Raw genomic sequence first — 19,252 nt, 5'->3', positions numbered from 1 at the left:
GCACATAACTCACAAATAAGTTCACAAGATCCTTCTTAAAAGAAATTTTCCCTTCCTTGAATTATAATCCTTTATTAAAGTATACACGTTCTAGGTCAGGGCTGTTCTCTCGGATCTTGGCTTGCAATTCTGGCTCCAAGCGTGTAACAGACATAGAACTAAGCAAAAGAAACAGTAAAATGGTTATATATAACAAGCACTTGAATGTAAAATAAGATGGACGATGCATCTGGTTCAACTTCCTGCATTGTGAAAAGCGTTTTCAGATTTTTTTTCCTAACTTCTTATGAAGGACTCATACTCAGAGACCAAGGGCAAATTAATCCCTGCTTAAAAGAGAGCAAGATAGTCTGTAGAGTCAAGAAATGGCTGAGGCTACTACCAGGAGGGTAGGAATCTACTTAGTTGCTTGAGGTTGTTGCTGGCAACAGAAACCTAACTTCCTAAAGTTGTTTTTATTAAATATAATGTATTTGCATATTTAACTTACTGCCTGATTTTATTCAATTGAATAAAAGGTTTATTTTTGGGAGTCATCTCACAGTAAAGTGAATTAAACTGCCAGGTCACTTAAACAGCTGCAATTTCTTAAATACAGTTTAAGGTCTATAATCTTCCTGTGAAATGGAAAGCCCTGGTTAAAATCAAGAACTGTACCACACTTGCTATGCTAGTTTCTCAAGCTATCTCCAAATAGCCTAGTGACACTTATCACAATTCTCTGCTCCATGCCAGGCAGTGAAACAGATGGTGTCAGACTGCTGCTTTATACTCAGTTGCATCAGATGAGAATTACGTATTGTTTTCTGGAGGTCAAAAGCTACTTTAGTTGTTCAATATTTTAATGGATTCAGCTCCAGCCTGCATCCTTTAATCTACCTTAGGCAGCTTGTCAAGTTTTTAGACAACCACTAATAAGAGGGACAACCCAGTTGAATTTAAGACCCTGTTCATACTGTGAATTGAGCTAACTTTGTAGGTAACCCATCCAGGTTTCATTATGATTTCAGCTATAATAAATATTGTTTCTAAGACAGTTTTCAGTACTCAGCTATTTGTGTATTGATGAAGAATTATTTCTGGAAAAATATTAATCAAATTACAAATAAGCACATATAGTCAAGTGCTGTTCTGTATAACCAGAGGAGTTTCCAGCTGAAAATAAAATGGGATCTGACTGTATTTAATGAAGCCATAAGCTTACTGGACATGAATGTATTGTTTGGACTACATTAGCCTTTTTTATGAATCATTCCAGTGATTCTTAACTGTATTATCAAGCTCAAACTTCTCAGCTTGAAACAGCATTGTTACACTATTCACCCAAACCTCTTGTTCACTATCCCTATGTAGCTGCATCTCAAGCTGCTAGGAGTTTGTAAACAAGTGAGCCCAATTCAACTATTATATATTACCGATGAGTAGCATAGTTATTATTTCTCTGAATATTCTCATGTTTATCACATTTGTTATATGGGAATTAAGACTACGCTCTAGGAGGCAATGACCACTTGTTTCTGTCTTTTTGCAGTACCTTGCATGCATCTGGGAATGTAACATTAAAGAATAATGTAACAGGAATACGTACCTTTTTTGAGGAAACAGTGCACAACACAAGGGTGTTGCAAACACGAGACTAGAGGAGACAAAAATGGGTTTACAATATTTAGGGTGCTAAAACACAATTCAGAACCCTTAGGCATGGTCTTCTAGGCAGAAAGCTGCTTTTTTTGTATAAAATGAGGTACAGTTCCATGAAGTGCTATGTAACCTTTATTTCTCACTGCCTTATAACTTATGAATTCATTTAACCTACTATGTACTAAGTGCATCAATACTATGTTTGCAAATGTGTATAAAATTATCATTTGATGTCCTTTCAGCGTTCTGCATTGGTGTGTATGACAACATAAAATGCCAGACAACCACAAATGAAACTCCATTAACCAAATGTTTCAATAATTCAACCTACAGGATGAGATTCCTATTACTGTTTATGGAGGTAGCAGCCAAAGCATCTTTTCTAATCTAGCTGCTACATGCCTTTTTTTGCCACTCCCTTTCTTTCTTTCTGCTTTTCTTGGCAGCTTCTTCATTACTAATGGCTTTTCTTTTTAATGTGGTATTATCAGTTACAGATAGGAAAGTGAAATAACTTGTATACTCGTTAACTCAACTATTTTTCTTTAAATGAAGTGCAAATATTGCTACTTCCTCAAAAAAAAACCCGCTACAAGTATCTTAAAATAGCAGGCACAACCTAAAGAAATCACTTACCAGAATCCAACTAATCCAACTTGAATGGGAGCACTCATCCAAGGAAACCTCTGTTAAAAATAAACCACACACAATAAGTATGGTATCTTTTCTCCTCTGCTTCCCACTTTCCTGGAGCTCTTGTATTCTAAGAGACAGATTGTACCTAAAAGGGTCTTGGACACAATGAAGGCAAAACAATTACCTGCATACTTTAAACTGAGCTCCAATCTGAGAGCCCAATCCCTTTGAAAAGTAGCAAGAAAATTCCCAGTGCTATTAATCTACACTCATCCTGAGTAAGTGTCCCTTAAACTACAACAGGTGGTTGCCTCTTAACTTATGACCTGATCTTGAATATGTGGGCCAGTTCTTTGAGTGCCACAAGCTCACAAACAAGCTACAGTGCCACAGCCTGGAGCGGTGCTGCAGGTGCAAGGCCTGCACACCTAAAGGCACAGGGAATTTTGCCCAGGCATCCCTAAGAAGATAGGCTAGGTCTGCTTACAGCTCTTATCTCTTTGGTGACATCAAATAGTTTTAACTTGAAACTGGAGATTTACTTTCTGAGCAACAGCAACTGCAGCCACCAACCATAAATAAGGGAGGTGTCAAGGAAAAATGCCTTTTCTCCTGTCTTATGATTCACTTTGATTTGTAGGAACTTGTTCCTGTAGCACAGTCTGCTACACACCAGTTCTGCAAGAGTTCACCTTATATTAAAGGAAAAAAGGGTAGAAGAATTGGGGTGAGAAAGCAACACAATCTATGGATGCATTTTTAGCATATTCCTCAGTTCTGTAACTTTTGCAGGACATATTTCAAGAAATATGATAGTTTTCTTGTAGGCCTTTAAATGGTTTAGGAATCCACTCCCCCCCATGTTAGATTTTTAGTTGAAATTAATTACTAATGAAATAAAACCAGACCTGTTTAAACAATGCTACTGCAATAGCCTGTTGCTACAATAAAATCAGTGTCTCCAGTAAGTAGGACAAACACAACTGCTACGATACCAGGAAGTTGATTTTAAAAAACAGCTGAGTTAAAAACCATGTTACAGTGGATGATGGTTTCAACAAAGATGATGATTCTTTCTGCAAGAAGCATTTCTTAAGATGTACAAGTTAGAGGGGAAAATGGATGAACAAAAGATGGGCATTATTTGACAGTAGAAATAGAAAAAATAAGTTTAGAAAGCTCTGTAAGACAAAGCTTGGTGCTAAGGAAGGTCACAGCAGCATAAGAGGCATGGAAAAACAAGCCTGTGTGGATTAAACTCTCCAGAGCCTGAGGGAGAAGAACTGGTGTAGAAGACTGCTGCTTTCCCCCCCGCCCCCCCCCCCCCCCCCCCCGGAGTCAATTCATAATCCAGAAGTGAGTGCAGGAAGAGTGCAATTCAGCAATAATCTGCAATAACAGATAACATGGGGAAAGACAATAGGGAGAAGGAGAAAGAGTGAATGCAGCAGTGCTCTGATGTGCTGGCATCCCACTAAACACACCTTCATTTGACTTTCAGTGGAGATAAATTCACTCAAAATGCTTTACATTTTAAACATTGGGAGAGTTCATGAGAAGTGATGGTGTGACTGACAGTGCAAAGGATGTAGGACTGTGGCACTGGTTAATATTACCCATATTTGGGAACACAAGTCAAACACTACTGCAAATTACTTCAGTCTCTGAGGAGAATTAAGGGAGAGGGATGCGGTGCATTGCAGTGTGAGGGAGAGATGAGATACATAAAAGCCTCAAATATGATTTTATAATTGAAAAGACTTGTAAGGTGTCATGAGAGTAACAGATGATTTCATGCCTTTAGCAGAGTTGGTCATTAATCTGAGAAGTGTCTACTAGTACAGACAATATAAACATTATTTCATGTGGTGGAACATTTTTTGCCAAAGCACTTGATCTGAGTTACATTCTATTTTTCAAGAATGTTACCAGGCTGCACTAATCAAGAAGGATGGTGAGGTAAAACTAACACTGGGAGGTCAATATTAAGAATTGGAGCTGTCCAGGGAACAATGTAAAACAATAAAGCAAAACTCAAATGCAGGCTGTACATCCCTACAAAGACATAAAACGGAGAAGTACAAGACAGCAGAAGAATTTTCTTTGTTAGAGAATTATCATTTAACTCTGGAAGAAGACAGCTCCCCATGAATTAGGTTTTAATTTCCAGATGTCTTTATGGCATCTGCAGTGGTTAGTGCAAACAGAGAAAATGGAGAAATAATAATTAGGCAAACAAAAGCTGTAAGGAGAATCAGGTTTTTTTCTGCTTCCTTCCATTGTTGGATCTAAGAAATCTGTCAGCTTTCCCAGGCTAGTTATGCCTGCTTTTTTAAAAAAATAAAAATAAAAATGAAATGACAGTTAAATTAGGAATGCATGGAGGTCTCTAAGGCATAAGACATTCAAGAATGATGCTGAAAAAAAAAGGTTTTCTGTTGTAGTTTGTGACCATTTTGAATTCATATTTTAGTTGCAGATTAAGAAACCTCAAGGAGCTTGTTTTAAAGATATACAAGGAAGTTTCTGGAATCAGCTTGACTGTATGCAGAATAGAGAGCAACAATAGCTGAAGCTGTAAGAGTAGTAATATAAATTAAAACTTCAGTGTTGATTGGAATTTTCAGAACTTTCTATGGACATAAAAAACAATTTCTTTCCTTAGGAGAAAGGTTACAGGTAAGTAAAGTCTATAAATGCCGTGCCTCAGAGCAAGGTTGTTTATGGATTCTCCTACTGCAGCAGATAAAATAACTTAGTTCTGCATAGAACTAGTCAAGTGTATGTCAGTAGGGTTAATGAACATAGACATTATACAGCCTAATCAAGAACTACTACACTGCATAATCGCATAAAAGGCAGCTGAAATCTATAGCAAAAGCACATATATATACAAAAAATATGTTTTCAAGTCAAGAAATAATTAGATTCTTTTTGAAGCAGTAATATGTGCTTGTGATCTAAAACACATTCTTCAGTAATTTTCTAGCAATAACTTTTGGGAATATTGTTAATTCATACTAATGTTACCATCAAAATGTCCCTGTGCAAAACAATGTTGGAATATGGGGGATGAATAGTGCTACATAACCTACATCTTATTTCAAGTACCAGAGGATGATAGCCTGCTATCACCGAGACCAGCATCCCAGAAGCGTTTCTTTCTCTCTCTCGTGGCAGAACATAATTCTATTTTCTGCATTATTTCACAACCATTTGCCTATTTTCTGGCCTTGTGTGTGGCTTAATAGGCTTTGGCAAGCATACAAGAATTATTTTCAAGAGTGATGATGCGCAAAGCAGAGGCTAAGAATAATGAGTTAGTAAAGCATTGCGTGGATGGTGTTGGAGTACTGCAAATGGGATGGTGCTTCTGAAACCTCAAGAGGACATGCAGAAGCTGCGTGTTAAAAATGCAGCTCATTCCTTAATGGTTTTAATACTAATCTCTACCAAGTGTTACCACTGACTACCTGGAGAGCAGTGTTTCACCTGAACTCACAGTCTTTGAGGCTGAGGGGGAGGAACAGGTGAGCATAAACGGTCATGATGGTACCAAAGACCACTGAGTAGTCACCGAAGAAATCGCTCATTTTTGCTGATCTGAAAAATTCACAACACCCTTATATTGATTATACCACACAAAAACAATAGATATTTGTCTCCAAACCCTGAAGATGGCTACAAGTTCTTCACAAATGCCATTTTTGTATTTGTCAGTTGAGTTGATAGCACTTGTGACATTTCTTCTATGTCAAATACATATAAAATAATCCTTGCTCTAAATTTGAGGGGTTTTTTTTAAACAAGGGCTAATGTTTCAGGCAATACATTCTCAAGAATGTAACTATCACAAGCGGCTTAAAGCTACTCTGCAAACAGAGTATGAGTAAAGAAATCAGCAATTAAGAATTAGCCAAATCAGTACAGGGGTCTCTATGCTGCAGAGAAATAGTGTATTGGATGTGCTGCAGTCTCACTTCTTTCAGGAGACATAAGCAGCACACACTGACTTTCACTCTAAAACTCAAATGCCACATTTCCTGTTTTTACATTCTGAGCAATAGTGTTTTCTGTTAAGGGGGGAGGGAAGCAAAGCATTTCAGGAAGAAGTAGTTTTTAAAATTGGAAGACACTTGGGACCTCTTTCCAATGCCTCATTTATATATACAGAAGCACTTCCAAATGGTGTACATAACTGAGTAATCTACCTATGCACAAGAAAAATGAAGGGCAGAAATAATAAGAAATATGATTTAAATATTTTAGAAATCTATCTTAGACAACCAAAACCAGGCAACTTCCCCTGCTTGTCTTCCCAGTCCCCACCCAAATCACTTTTCCAAGGGAGGGTCTAGAGACTCAGACCTCGCTTTCTTTTCCTAACTTTTTCTAACAGGAAGGAGACAGATTCTCTTAGGCTATTGTTCCCAGCTTGCTGGGTGGGCTTCACAGGGAGAAACTTTGCCTGGAGATACGCAGTAAGTAAATCAGTGATACTGGCTGGTGAAGATGAAACTCCCTTTACTGGTAAAGAATTATAGAGGTCCTCATCTGAATAGTATTTCTCTTGTGTTAGACAACCCCATAATTAATTTAATTGTTGTTCTTTGCCCTCTCATGTACACATAGTGCATAATGTTGATTTAGTTTACATATTTACTAATATCAGGTGTTTGGCTTCACACTACATTAGCATAAACAGAATACAGAAAATAAGTAATCTTTGATGAAGCATGCCCACTCTATGCCTACCCTGAATTTGCTAGTCCAATAAATTTAAAAGGGTAATTTTCAAAGAGATTACTACCATCCCTATTGTTTTCAAAGTCAAATTGCTACTACAGCAGCTAAGTAAAGCCTCCTTATTGCTATCTTGAGAAAAAAGCATTATTAAAATTTTGAATATTTTTCTCATAAACTGTATTCCAAGTCTCAGTATAAGGAAGGTTGATTTACTAGGAGGAACTCTGCATTTTAAGAACAATTATAAAGATAACAAAAATTTCTCATTTTCTTAATGTTATTTTTTACTGTGATAAAAAGAACCAAGCAATCCCTGTCTAAGAAAGGCATAAAGAAAGCGACAGCTGTAAAGCAAGCTCTACAGTGTTGTCCTCCCAGGGTGTGTGGGAGGCAAATATGAAGAGTCAGAAAGTATTTAAAATCCATTAAAATATTAACTTAGGATATGAAACACATAGACAAAGTTTGTCTAAGACTAACCTTTAAAAAGGCTCTCTTCTCCAATGTATTCATTATGAAGGGAGGAATCGCTGCAAATGAGAAAAGAAAAAAAAAAAAGCATTAACCTTGGAGAAAAAGGCACTTTTAATTTTCTGTTAAGATTAACTAATACCGTAGTACAATTCTCACAGCCTTTTGTCATTAACTGAGCTTCCATTTCATGCTGCCATTTCACATTGCCAGTGGATTGGTATCTACAGAGATAAATTCTCCCAGTAGGCAAAACTTCTAATTTTACATGCTACTGAACCTGAGCTCAGTAACTTGGCACTGGTCAAAGCATCCACTCTTCATTAAACCTATTTCACTCAAGCAGAATTTGCTATCATTCCTTTGTTATCTGTACCTTTCTGTAAAAGTATCCCAGGAGCTTTTCTGCTATACTTCAGTGTAACACACTGCAGATGCTTTCACAGTAAGAAACACACATTTCTCTGTGGAACTTCTTAACAGAAATATAAATACTGCCTGTATGACTGTAAGATAATATGGCCTCTGAGAAAAATCACTTAAATAGAATTTACACACTCTCTCACGCTAGGAACTGATAATCAGGAGCTGCACGTGACTGCAGTTATTCTTACCCATGCCAGGAGCAGCCATAAGAATCCTTGATATAACCACCTGGGTAATTGCCTGCTGAGCTGCTTTTGTTGATTCACCCAGTCTGTTTCCGTTCTCATCTGTGACAGGGATTCCAAACTTGAGCTCTCTGTTGAATAAGGGGTAAAAATAAAGCAGCGACTGACATGCATTTATTCATCTTTTTTGTCCCCTTATCTTTGTCCCCTTAAAATTGTCAATTACATGAATTATGGTTTTTATTTTATTTTCCAAGTTAGCTTGTTTATAACGCTCTTTGGCACAAAAATGTCAAAAGGCACAGAAAGATCTTAGGAAAAACATACTGAAAAGTAAGTAATTGAATATTTGTAACAGCAATCTGCTGCTTGAGCCTGGTCACATGCATTTCAAGGGGGAAGAAAGGAGATGTGTTATTTCTGCAGTCCACAGAAGGGAGAGATTCCTTCAAAAAACCATTCAGAAAAGTGGAATTTTCTGAACCGCTCTGGAAGTAGTCTGTCCTTTCTGCCAGACAACACAGGAAATACAGGAAGATTAGTTCCACTGAAGTAAAACAGAAGTATTTGTGAAAATTCCCCTCTGGCATTCTAGTCTGAGGTTTTATTTGAAAGTATAAAAGGATGCACAAAACAAACTACATTTCTGTAACTGTATTATTCTCTATTAGATCTTTTGCTCGAGTGCAGGGTTAGGTGTTAAACTCACATATTGGGGAGAACTTCTAGGGGAGTGAGAAGTAGACAGAAAGGCAGATATACTGGGGACTGCTTCTATTATTCTCCTCATCTTTTTTAAGAGATAAAATGCTACCGTGGATTGAATTTAATTGTACATACAAACCTTAAATATTCACTTTTCTGCCCATAACATTCTGTTTATAAGAGGATGCTTTTCATTTGTTTCCCCCCACTTCTATTCATAGTCCTAGTCAAATCAGAATACATAGGAAATTTTGTTTCTGAGAAAGTACGTATTTTTGTAATCTCAGATGATTAAGCAGAACTGCAAAGCCTGACTTTTATGACTAACTTCTGCATGTGGGTTTTGAAGCACCATTTTTGAAATGACTGTATTGTTCCAAGTGGAGTTTGTACTAAAGGCTCCATGTGACCAAGTTTTGAAGGACCAGTACCTGATTTCTGAAATCTAAGACTAAAGAACTCTATGGATATTTCTCTGAAGAGAATGAAGATGCTCTATTTCATATATGTCACAACAAGATCATGCATGAGGTTTTTGCAAAATTCTGAAACAAGCTAAAGATACATAATGTGCTTTATTTAGTAACTTGCTGATCTAAAAACTCAGTAACATCTTTTCTTCTAGAATGAGTGATCTTTGTTCTTTTTCCTACCTTTGTCTCATTAGTGGAATATTAATGCAGTTAGCAGCAGCAACTGCAGCAAAAGGAACAAACCGTCCTATAAGAGGTGAGACGTGCTGTAAAACACACAGAGAGGGAAAAAAGAAATTAAAAAAATTATATAATCATTTTCTTTCCCAAAGGTCATATTAAAATGCTTCATGTGCTAATGATAGATCAGACTTATTACCTTTTAATTTAAACTCAGTGAAAACTCACTGGTCGTGCAGAGGTAAAACCACAAACAAACAAGACAGAAGTCATAAATACTTGAGTGAGCAGTGGCAGGAGACTGGCAAAAACAATCGTAATTTAGTAGTATCACTGCAGGAAGCTTCAGCTTCTGAGCATGCCTGTCAGCCCAAGAGCAACACTAAATAGACCTTTAGTGTCTCTGCTGGCAAGGTCACAGCCAGCAACATCCATACCAGCTGCTTTGCATCTAAAGGCACTGACTATGAAGGCTATTCATTTCATCAGTGTTTTATATAACCTTAATTCCTCTGCTTAGAATAGTGTCTCAAATAGTTTGCCAATTCTATACCACTCCCAGTACATTAAAACCTAAGCAGAGGAGTACAAAATACATTTTTGCTGGGTTTTTTTTGGGGTAAAGGACCTTTTTTCCTTGATTGTGTTATGTACTTGTTTAAAGAATTTGAGTTTTCTACATTTAAGAGCAGCACCTCTGAACAAGTTCTTCAGCCAGTCTGGAGTAGGCATCCATGTTTGTAGAAGTGATACTGCACCTTAAAAACACACCTATACAGTTTATGGTATAATGAGTCCATATTGTTGTAATTACATATCCACTCTAACTTTCAAATGCTATTAGATACTCTGATATGTAAAAAAGAAACTGCAAAAAAGTCACCTTATTAGATACAGTTTGTGTTATCAGGACACAAGGCTGTTTGATATACATACAAGGAGGACAAGGTGTTTGAAATACATATAGAACCATCTACATGGGGCAAAAATAAGGTTGGAATCTAAAGAAGGGAGCTTTCAAAGGCCATTATAACTCCATACTGGGAGCTATGCACAACATGACATAGATACATAGGAGGAGAAATGAGCTGTTAGCATCTCATAGAACACCAAAGTCTAGCTAAGAATGGAAAAAAAATATCAGCAATACCTTTGTTAGTGCATTAAGTCCTAAAGCTGTTGCGACAGCACCTGTGGTAGCAGAAACATAGGCTGTTCCCAGCTGGCTAAAACAAAAATAAAAATGTTTGCACATGCACAACTACATTTATGTTACTTCTAAAAAATAAGTATATTTTACACATGTAGTCATGTCCCATCTTCCCCCCCCCCGCAAGTAGACCCTTCTGTGATACTGCTATAAGATGTGGATGGAAGATTCACTAAATTAAACCCTTTTCTTTCACTAGAAGTAAAAATCACATGCAACATCTAAACGTTGAATCAGGTCCTGCTGGTTCTGCATTGCTATCTGTTCAGCATCTTCTCATGTGTCTGAATAAACACCTTGAAGGATTTAGTTCTGTATTTAACTTCCTAATTGCTTAAACTAATAAAATCAGTTTGGATTTCTAAGGCCATGTCTACAACAGTAATTAAAATCAGCTGTACTGAAACACATACATGCAGACTAGCTATGCTGCAAACACCCAAATCCAACCTGATCTGCCCTAAAACACACTTTACATACTTCCCAGCTAGGAGGTGCCTGTATATCCTCAAATCCAAAGCTTTCTCCTGGACATCTATAAACAATCGAGCCTCAAAACCAGGAAGTCAAGCACTGCAATTCCAGTTTCCTATTCACGATTTCTAGCTTTCTGCATCTATTTAGTCTCTGTCTTTGCCTTCAAGTAGAAACAAGTCCTGTGCAGACCAGTTTCTTGAAGTGTTCTTTTTGTAAATAAGCACACAGGGTGGTGTGTGCTATACTGCAGGGCACTGAGAAGATGGCACAGAGACACCTGAAGGTCCACACAAAATATCAACTTAGAAAAATCCTGGTGTAACACCAAACCGATGAGACCCTTGAGCACACAGACTCCTATTAAATCCTACACTGTTAAGTGTTTATGATCAAGGTGCTTAGGCTTATCTTAAGGACAGAAATAGAGTTTCTCACTTCCACAATTCTCAGACTTCTCATCTGTGCATATCAAATCAAAAATAAGCACAGATGAAAAAACTTTTTCCTCTATCACTTCAAACTTTAAAGATCAACCATGTTCCAGTACATCAGAGAGCAACTTATAAACACATCAGAAGTATTATATGTGGTTCAGTGTCTGACCTGACAGTAATTGGGGCATCACCGCTCCTGTTTGTGTAATTTACTATAGCATTGAATGACTGGTTAATCCACTGCCAGAAAACCACCGCTGGTGTCGTTCTTGAAAAGAGAAACAATTATTATTATTATTATTAAAAACACAGCTGAATCAACAGCACAGAAAAATGATGGCAAATCAAGAAAAGCCAGTGCAAGCAGTAAGCATGCAGAGGTTCTTGTTTATCTGAATGAAACAACACTGTCAAAGAGATACTGTCTTGACAATGAAAGTACTACTACTTCTAAGAATAGAATGTAAAAGTACTGTGATTAAGTAGCAAGGTTCAGTTGGGACAATGGTTTGTTGTAATACAAAAGCATTATAGCAAACCGCTCCATAAAAAACACACAGAGAAATATGAAACACTAATTTCTAGAATACTTTTCCAGGGTTATTGTTCCTTTATAGCCTGCTAGTTGTCTTTGAAGCTCTGTAAGTGACTGAGAGGTGGATTTTAGGAGACAGGGTTTATCCTCTCATTCTTAAAAAGCTAATACGATGCCTTTTAATAAATCCCTGTGACATTAAAACATTCAGTCTCATGTAGAAACAGATTAAAAGACACGTAACTCCAAAATGAAAAGTTATTTTCATGCAAATATCTGCATGTTTAAGAAGTACAGGTACAGCACAGAAATTATTCAGGTTCAGTACAGCATGAACCAGATGACCAGTCATTGAAAAAAAAAAAAACCACCGAAACCAAAAGCTTCAAGAAATCCTCATAAATTCTGTCACGCCAGTATGCAGATGCCTTAGGACAAAATGATGATAACTTGTCAGCACGGGTGGGGGGCTGTGAAAAAAATAATAGCCTGTACAAGTTGCAGAGTCCCCATTTAACAAGCTAATGTAGTCCCTGTTAAACTGCAGATATAATCATTTTAAAAATGGTTATGCTGATAAATTACAAAAGTGACAGTCAATTTTTTTCACAATGTATGGGGCTGTCTTGTGGTGCGATGAATGCTTCTGCTCTCAAAGTAGTTAGTATATCTAAACAACAGGACAAACTTATAAAAAAAGAAATTCAGTAAGAGCCATTAAATAAAACACTACCTCTGGATCAGAAAGTTCCTAGTGCACAAACAGCTGGAGGCTAGGAGTATACCAGGGAAAAAGTGTTTCTTTGTGTACCAAGACCACAAACTTTGCCCCCAGTGGAGACACCACTGAAGATTCTGCTCCACCAGAATCTGTCAGGGGAACCAGGCTACCAAAACCAACAGTTGCTACTGAAAACTATTTCCTGATAATTAAAATAACTTTTCACAGGACTTTAAAGCTTATATGTAATCAAATTATTTAATAACACAGGCAGTAATGGTTAAAATAAACATGGTTCTCACTTGAGGGCTGATATGGAAATTGAGAGTGCTAAAGAAGCAGTAGTTGTAGCAATTATTCTGTAACAGACGGGAAAGCAAAGAGGAGATGCTAGAGTAGAAGGTGTGTGTGTATATCATGAGGCTTTGGTTCTGAAATGGGAAGATATGTTTTTTCTTTAAATTGAAAAAAAATGAAAGATTTGGGAGATTTGAAAGTGTATTCTTATTCCCTCTGGTTTCCAGTATCTGAATGAGATGCTGTAGTGATAAACTAGATAAGATTTTTTCCCATCAATACTACTGTTTTTCCTTCTTTCTTCCTGTGCATGTACAACTCTTCCTGTCTCATCTTTTCCTGTTTTCTTGCTACTAGTGTGCAAAGGATGTTAGGCCTGCTATAAAGTTTAGTTGGGACTCACATTGCCTTACTGCACGCCCAAGAGCCCTCGTAGGTGTAACGAGGAATTTGCTTCTTCCAGTGGCCAGCAATAACCAGAACACAGTGATGTGCAATAAGATGGAGGCCACACTGCATCATCCAAGGGCTTCTACACGATCCTGTTTGCACTGCTGAGGGTTTGGTCCAAAGAAACCAATGTCTTCCAGGCTAATAAAGCACCTAGTTTTGAATCTGAGTGACTACCGATAATGCAAAGAAAAGGTACATAGCTGCTATAAGTATTAAAGATAATAACAGAACATGCATAACAGAATAAGCAGTTAACAGGAAGAAGTGCCTGTGAATGGGCAGCTGTATTGATGGCTTTATTCATATTCTTGACTGCTTTTTAAAAACACACACATATATATGCACCATTCAAAATAGCTGTGCCCTTCTGGAGTGTGAGTCAAGAATTTGTAAAATCTCAGAATTACTATTGTTATTTCCCCTGAACCTCCCACCAGATCTTGCTAACAAAGCATTGTGTCACAAAAATATTTCTGACATGGAGTTTACTAACAGATGATACTGGCTTCTGCTGCGGGCTTCACTGTAGTGGTGCTTCAAGAACTATTGAGGAAATGGAAGGAACAAACCAGAGCTGGAGAAACTTGATGACTGATGGACTGAAGCATATTGAGTACTCACTCAGCAGACAGAACATCCTACATGCCAGATCTCTAAGGTAAGAAATTCCCAGGTATCTCCTCCTCTTTGTCCTCCACACAACCCTCCTACATGGATGGGATTTTTGAACATTCAACTTTCCCAGTTTGAGGAAAAGTGGGATGGTGAAGGAGAGGGGCTAAGGGCTTATCTCTCAACTACTTCCAGAGAAAATCATTAATCAGTGTGAGGGAATGCAGAGAGAGAAGAGAAAAGGAAGCAAAATGTTACATTTTAAAATATTGATCATAAATCTTCTAAAATGCTCTTTCAAGAAAAACATTGATTTTCACTTATCTAATTTGTAGGAAAATATTTTGTATGTTATATTGCCATCACTTACCTATAAAAGGTCATCATACAACCTGTGATAGTCATGTTCATGGGTACCTGAGCTGACATTCGGCCAATTAAGACCATCTTTTCACCAGTGTCTGGGTGAAAGGCTGAATCATAGATATATTTTGCTCTCCACAAGTCATCTTCTGTCAAACCAGGTGCCAGGATACCTTGTCTTGGGACAAGTTAAAAAACAAAAACAAGACAACAGCAAAAAGCACAACAGTTAGAAAATGCTGCAACCTCCAGTGACAAATGTGGCATCAGAGGATTTTGAGATATTCATACGAAGTTAATGTAGCTTCATAGTCAGCTTGTAGATCTTCAGCTTTTAAATGGACTGGTGAAGTAAAAAAGAATCAAAACTCACAGCAGTGGTTATGTTGGCTGAGTCCATATATCCAGCACCAAATTTCTGTTTACTCAAACTTGTACTAGATTTTAGAGCTAAAATGTAGAGCTAAAATTTCTGGATTCATTAGCGTGAAACTTTGAAAATTTACTTTGAAAGTATTTAGGAAACTACTTGCTCCAAACAATACAAAACATAAGAGGAAGTTTTAAACTCTGTTGTCATATTAACTGTTTTCAAGATTAAGATACTTTTGTATTTCAGATTACTTAATAGGGGTTCTCTGTTTTAATAGGGTTTTAATATTTCCTTTTAAATATATAACCATGTAGTTATCATTGACATGGACTTTATGGGCCAGCAGTAAAAGTGATCAAGGCATACCTGTAATCATGCACAATTTTTCTTGCATTTTCCAGTTGGGCATCAGATAACAAAATATTCCGGGGGTCTGTTACAGTAAAGAAGTGACTGGCTCGTCCAACAAAAGTGCTTTGATCCCATCGGGGCTCCTTGATATTAATATTTAATGGTATATCTGCTGACATCTTCAAAAACTCTGTGAAGAAAATATGAAAATTTGCAATTTGGAATTCCACTTATTTTGTAACGTATCTACAATCTGCAGGATGAAAGGTTATGCTTAGATTAAAAAAACAGAGAACAAACTGATGATGTCAGTTATCATCGTGGGGTTTAATGAGGTTGGAAGGAATTGATAGAAGTTAAAAAGCAAGAAATTACTTAAATGTCTATAGATGTATTTCTGTGCCCATTTCCCCAAGACATTTATATATTAAATCTTTGTAAGAGTATGCATATCTCATTATGAGATAGAGGTACGTCATGTAAAAATATCTGAGGATGAAGCAGATGCTAAGAGTACAGAAATTTATTAATAAATAACAATATACTAATCAGAAGTGTGTTTCATTTCAATGATGAATTAGTGTTTGCTGAAAACACCATTTTGAAGGGAAGGAGAACTTCAGCATTTCAAGACATGACTGAAGAGCTCCTATAAAGTGCAGTAATGGAAGAAATATTTAATAAAATCCAGTTAGCTTCTCTGGCATAGCAAAACAAAACAAAAATTAGGAACACAAACCCAACAATTTATTTTAATAAATGTTGTTTCTCTAAATCCATGTTTTAACTAAACAAAGATTATATAATGCAACAATTTGCCACATTATAAACACATGACCAGATCTCCTAATGATACTTCAAAGACGGTTAAAGAACTACAGTGAAGGGCCCTGAACTAACATAGTTGTGCATTGATGGAGCCTAAAGACCTGAAAATTAAAAATTACTTCAGGATGACTAAGTTTACTTCAATCCTTCATCTAATGAAAGAAGGACAGTCCCTACATAGCACAAGCTATATGAACTTTAACTTTCTTGAGAAATTTCTGCAACATATTCAATAGCCAGTTAAAAAAAAAAAAAAAGACCATCCTCCAAATAATTCTTGTAATTCAAATGGCTGAAGTAAATTGATCTCTAAAAATACAGATGATATCATGTAGCATTTTTTCTGTTTTAACAGGAAAAACATCACCATGAGGACAACTGATACATACAGTATAAGCTGCCACTGAAGAGTATTTTCTTTTTAACTCAAGACCACTATGAAGTTGTCTGAGACATTTTGGTCAATTTGATGAAACTTACAATGAAGAACAGAAAAAAATTCACAAAAAGAAGGTAACTAATCATGTAAAGCATCTCCATCATAAATAACCCCCATGAACTTCATGGGAGAAAAGGAAAGACCGTGAAATTTGAGGAAGCTATTGTCCATCTCTCAAATGTAATTATGATCCTTCTCTTTTACCTCAAGTGGAAAAACTTGGAAGACTTTGAAAAAGTAAACTTCCAAAGAAATAAAGGCTTAAGTCTCTCCATCTATCATAACCACCCCTGAATCATCAGCTTTGAGCAACAGAAAGGAGGAGGAAACAAATATTTACAAGACACTACAGACCAGCATTTATAGCAAAAAAACCACCACCCAAAAGGCCCAAAAAAGTCTGTTCTTGAAAGCGAGCTAAGTCAGCTCATAGTTGTACAAGAAGATTATACACCTTTGTAACATCTCTCACAGGCACCATGAAATCAACTTTTTAAGCAGTTGAGGACTGTGTAAAAATTATTCTGCCCTGAACCACTTACCATTCTGAGTTGCTCTGAGTGGGAATTATTCAGGGAAAAGTCTGTCTCCCCTGCATTTATCCAGACTTAACATTTTTATGCTTATGTAACAGCACAAACATGATTCTTATTTAGGACTTCTGTGGTTATTATTACTGTGATTTAATGACAATGAAAGCCTAGTGGCCACATACTATTTTATGGCGTACCGTACAAACAATAGGGGAAGTATTTGATTTTCTGATATGCCAGGAAGAACCGCTGATGACACTGAGATTGTTCCAGTTCTTCTCAATGTTGTACGTGCTCATGAAGTCAATAGAAACTGTGTATGCATAAGGCTGATGGCACTGAGCACCAGACATGACTGTAAAGCTGTAAAGATAAGGTTGCAAAAATGCAGAATAACTGCATTATACAGGAAGATAAGCCGCATTTAAAGAGGATTTGGCAAGAACATTCTACTTAGCACTACTGAATATCGGAGGCAAAGTTGCACATGTGGTAATGAAGAAAGCGAAGTAACCTACTGCTAGTACACAAAACTTTGAGAAGCCAGAATGGATTAAATAAATAATAATGAAGGGTTGTCCTTCACAATCACAGCATGATTAACAGCTGAATGATGGAAATGTCATATATCAGCTAGTATTACTAAATAAATTTATTAGTAATTTATTAGAAAATCCTAATTTGGTGCCACTCAATAAAAACATCCTTCCTTTTGTACATTTATTGCTAATTAAGGATTCTTTAAGTTAAATAATCAGCTTCTATTGAAAACTCAAGGAGTTTGTTTTTATCAACTGAAAAAAAAAGTTTTAGGATCTTTATGTATTATTTTTATGTTTAGCTTGTATTATTTCTAATAGAACAGTGAAAACCCAAAAACATTAAATAAGAAAGATCTCTGCTTTCTACCAGACTCAAGCTTTTCCTTCAACAAATAATCTCCAATTCTACAGAACAGATCTTACTATTGAATTTTACACATGCTAAATCAATTTGATTTTAAAAAAATCACATAAAAATTATAACTACCCGCTCTCTAAATTTTCCTGACATCAGGAGAAACTCAGAGCTGTACTGGCAAAGCAGAGCCGTTTGCCTTTGCAGTGTAGAGACCAGCTGTGCAAAACCAAGCTGTGTTGCTGCAGATATTGCTGAACTCCGGATAATCATGAACTGACAGCACAGGCTGCAGGTAGCACACCAATAGGACTGCTTTTGCTTTTTCCTGATAAACTGTATTAAGAGCTTAAATGCTCAATTAATCCTTTCCAGACAAGTTTAAAACTCCCAGTTTCCACTCCAAGTCATCATGTGCATGGTTGCTTCAAAGACTCCCGAAACAGTATAAGATCACAGCTTTTATTGCAATAATTAACACCCCCCAGCTATTTGACAAAGGCATAAATCATTCTGAATGCTTGGATAACGGAAAATATACTGAAGTATCTGCAGAAAATGGTACTGTTAAAAACGCATGATCATCTGAAATCACAAGGCCAGGGTTTTCTATACCCGTTTCCATCCAATGCTGTGCTCTTTCTGTATTGTGAAAATATATGTGAAACCAGAACAAGTGACGAAATAAAGCTAGTGTCTACTAACAAAAATTAAGACCTTCTTACGACCAGCACTGACTTGACTGAGCACAGAGCACTCAGAGCTGGATTTATGCCTTTCTTAAGGGTTAAAAATCTCTGTTCACTTGGCACTGACCCCAACCAGCAGCTCTGAAGCCCTGGGTAAGATGAAGTCTCCTTCAGTGCAGTATCTTCTTTCCTACCAGGTGTATACTACATGGAATATGAGCTATTTGCTGCAGTGAGTTATCACATACTTTTAGTTTAATACAGTAAAATGGTACTGTGAGCTATTTCCTCTATAGTTTTACCTGTTCAGGAGGTGATCCACTACTGCATAGAAATGCTGCCAAATATGTGTTTCAATGATTAAAATGAACATCGATAAGTTTATTTAATATATTAAATCCGGCCTACTTTCTTACTCTTTCACTACATCATTTTTCCCTAGTGGCTTTCAGTTTTTCTTTGGTACAAGAGACCTCAAGAAAACCATTGTTCCAAAGCCCTGTTCATGTATTAAAATTTGCAGTCATTAACTCAAATAAGTAAGCATAAAGCAAGTATACAAGGACCATCAGCATTG

The 19,252-nt window shown here is 36.8% G+C and overlaps 1 protein-coding gene across 8 annotated transcripts in view; it reads right to left on the bottom strand.

Annotated features, from left to right (window-relative positions):
- Nucleotides 1-52: 52 nt before the first annotated feature.
- SFXN1 (sideroflexin 1) overlaps nt 53-19,252 on the bottom strand; it is a 47,587-nt gene continuing 28,387 nt past the window's right edge. For 6 of the 8 annotated variants that reach the window (XM_074915771.1, XM_074915766.1, XM_074915767.1 and 3 more), the window contains 10 exons: nt 15,305-15,479; nt 14,573-14,743; nt 11,754-11,852; nt 10,614-10,689; nt 9,464-9,549; nt 8,109-8,236; nt 7,504-7,553; nt 2,278-2,327; nt 1,589-1,636; nt 53-158 (listed from right to left, as the gene is read on the bottom strand). In XM_074915771.1, the coding sequence (XP_074771872.1) occupies nt 62-158; nt 1,589-1,636; nt 2,278-2,327; nt 7,504-7,553; nt 8,109-8,236; nt 9,464-9,549; nt 10,614-10,689; nt 11,754-11,852; nt 14,573-14,743; nt 15,305-15,468 (969 nt within the window). In that variant the 5' untranslated portion in view covers nt 15,469-15,479 and the 3' untranslated portion in view covers nt 53-61. Of the gene's footprint in view, nt 159-1,588; nt 1,637-2,277; nt 2,328-5,769; nt 5,881-7,503; nt 7,554-8,108; nt 8,237-9,463; nt 9,550-10,613; nt 10,690-11,753; nt 11,853-14,572; nt 14,744-15,304; nt 15,480-19,252 lie in introns of all 8 variants that reach the window. The other 2 variants (XR_012634404.1, XR_012634403.1) reach the window with 2 other exon arrangements.

Source organism: Athene noctua, chromosome 12, assembly GCF_965140245.1.
Source record: "Athene noctua chromosome 12, bAthNoc1.hap1.1, whole genome shotgun sequence".
Taxonomy (NCBI): domain Eukaryota; kingdom Metazoa; phylum Chordata; class Aves; order Strigiformes; family Strigidae; genus Athene; species Athene noctua.
This window is presented reverse-complemented; position numbering and strand designations above follow the sequence as displayed.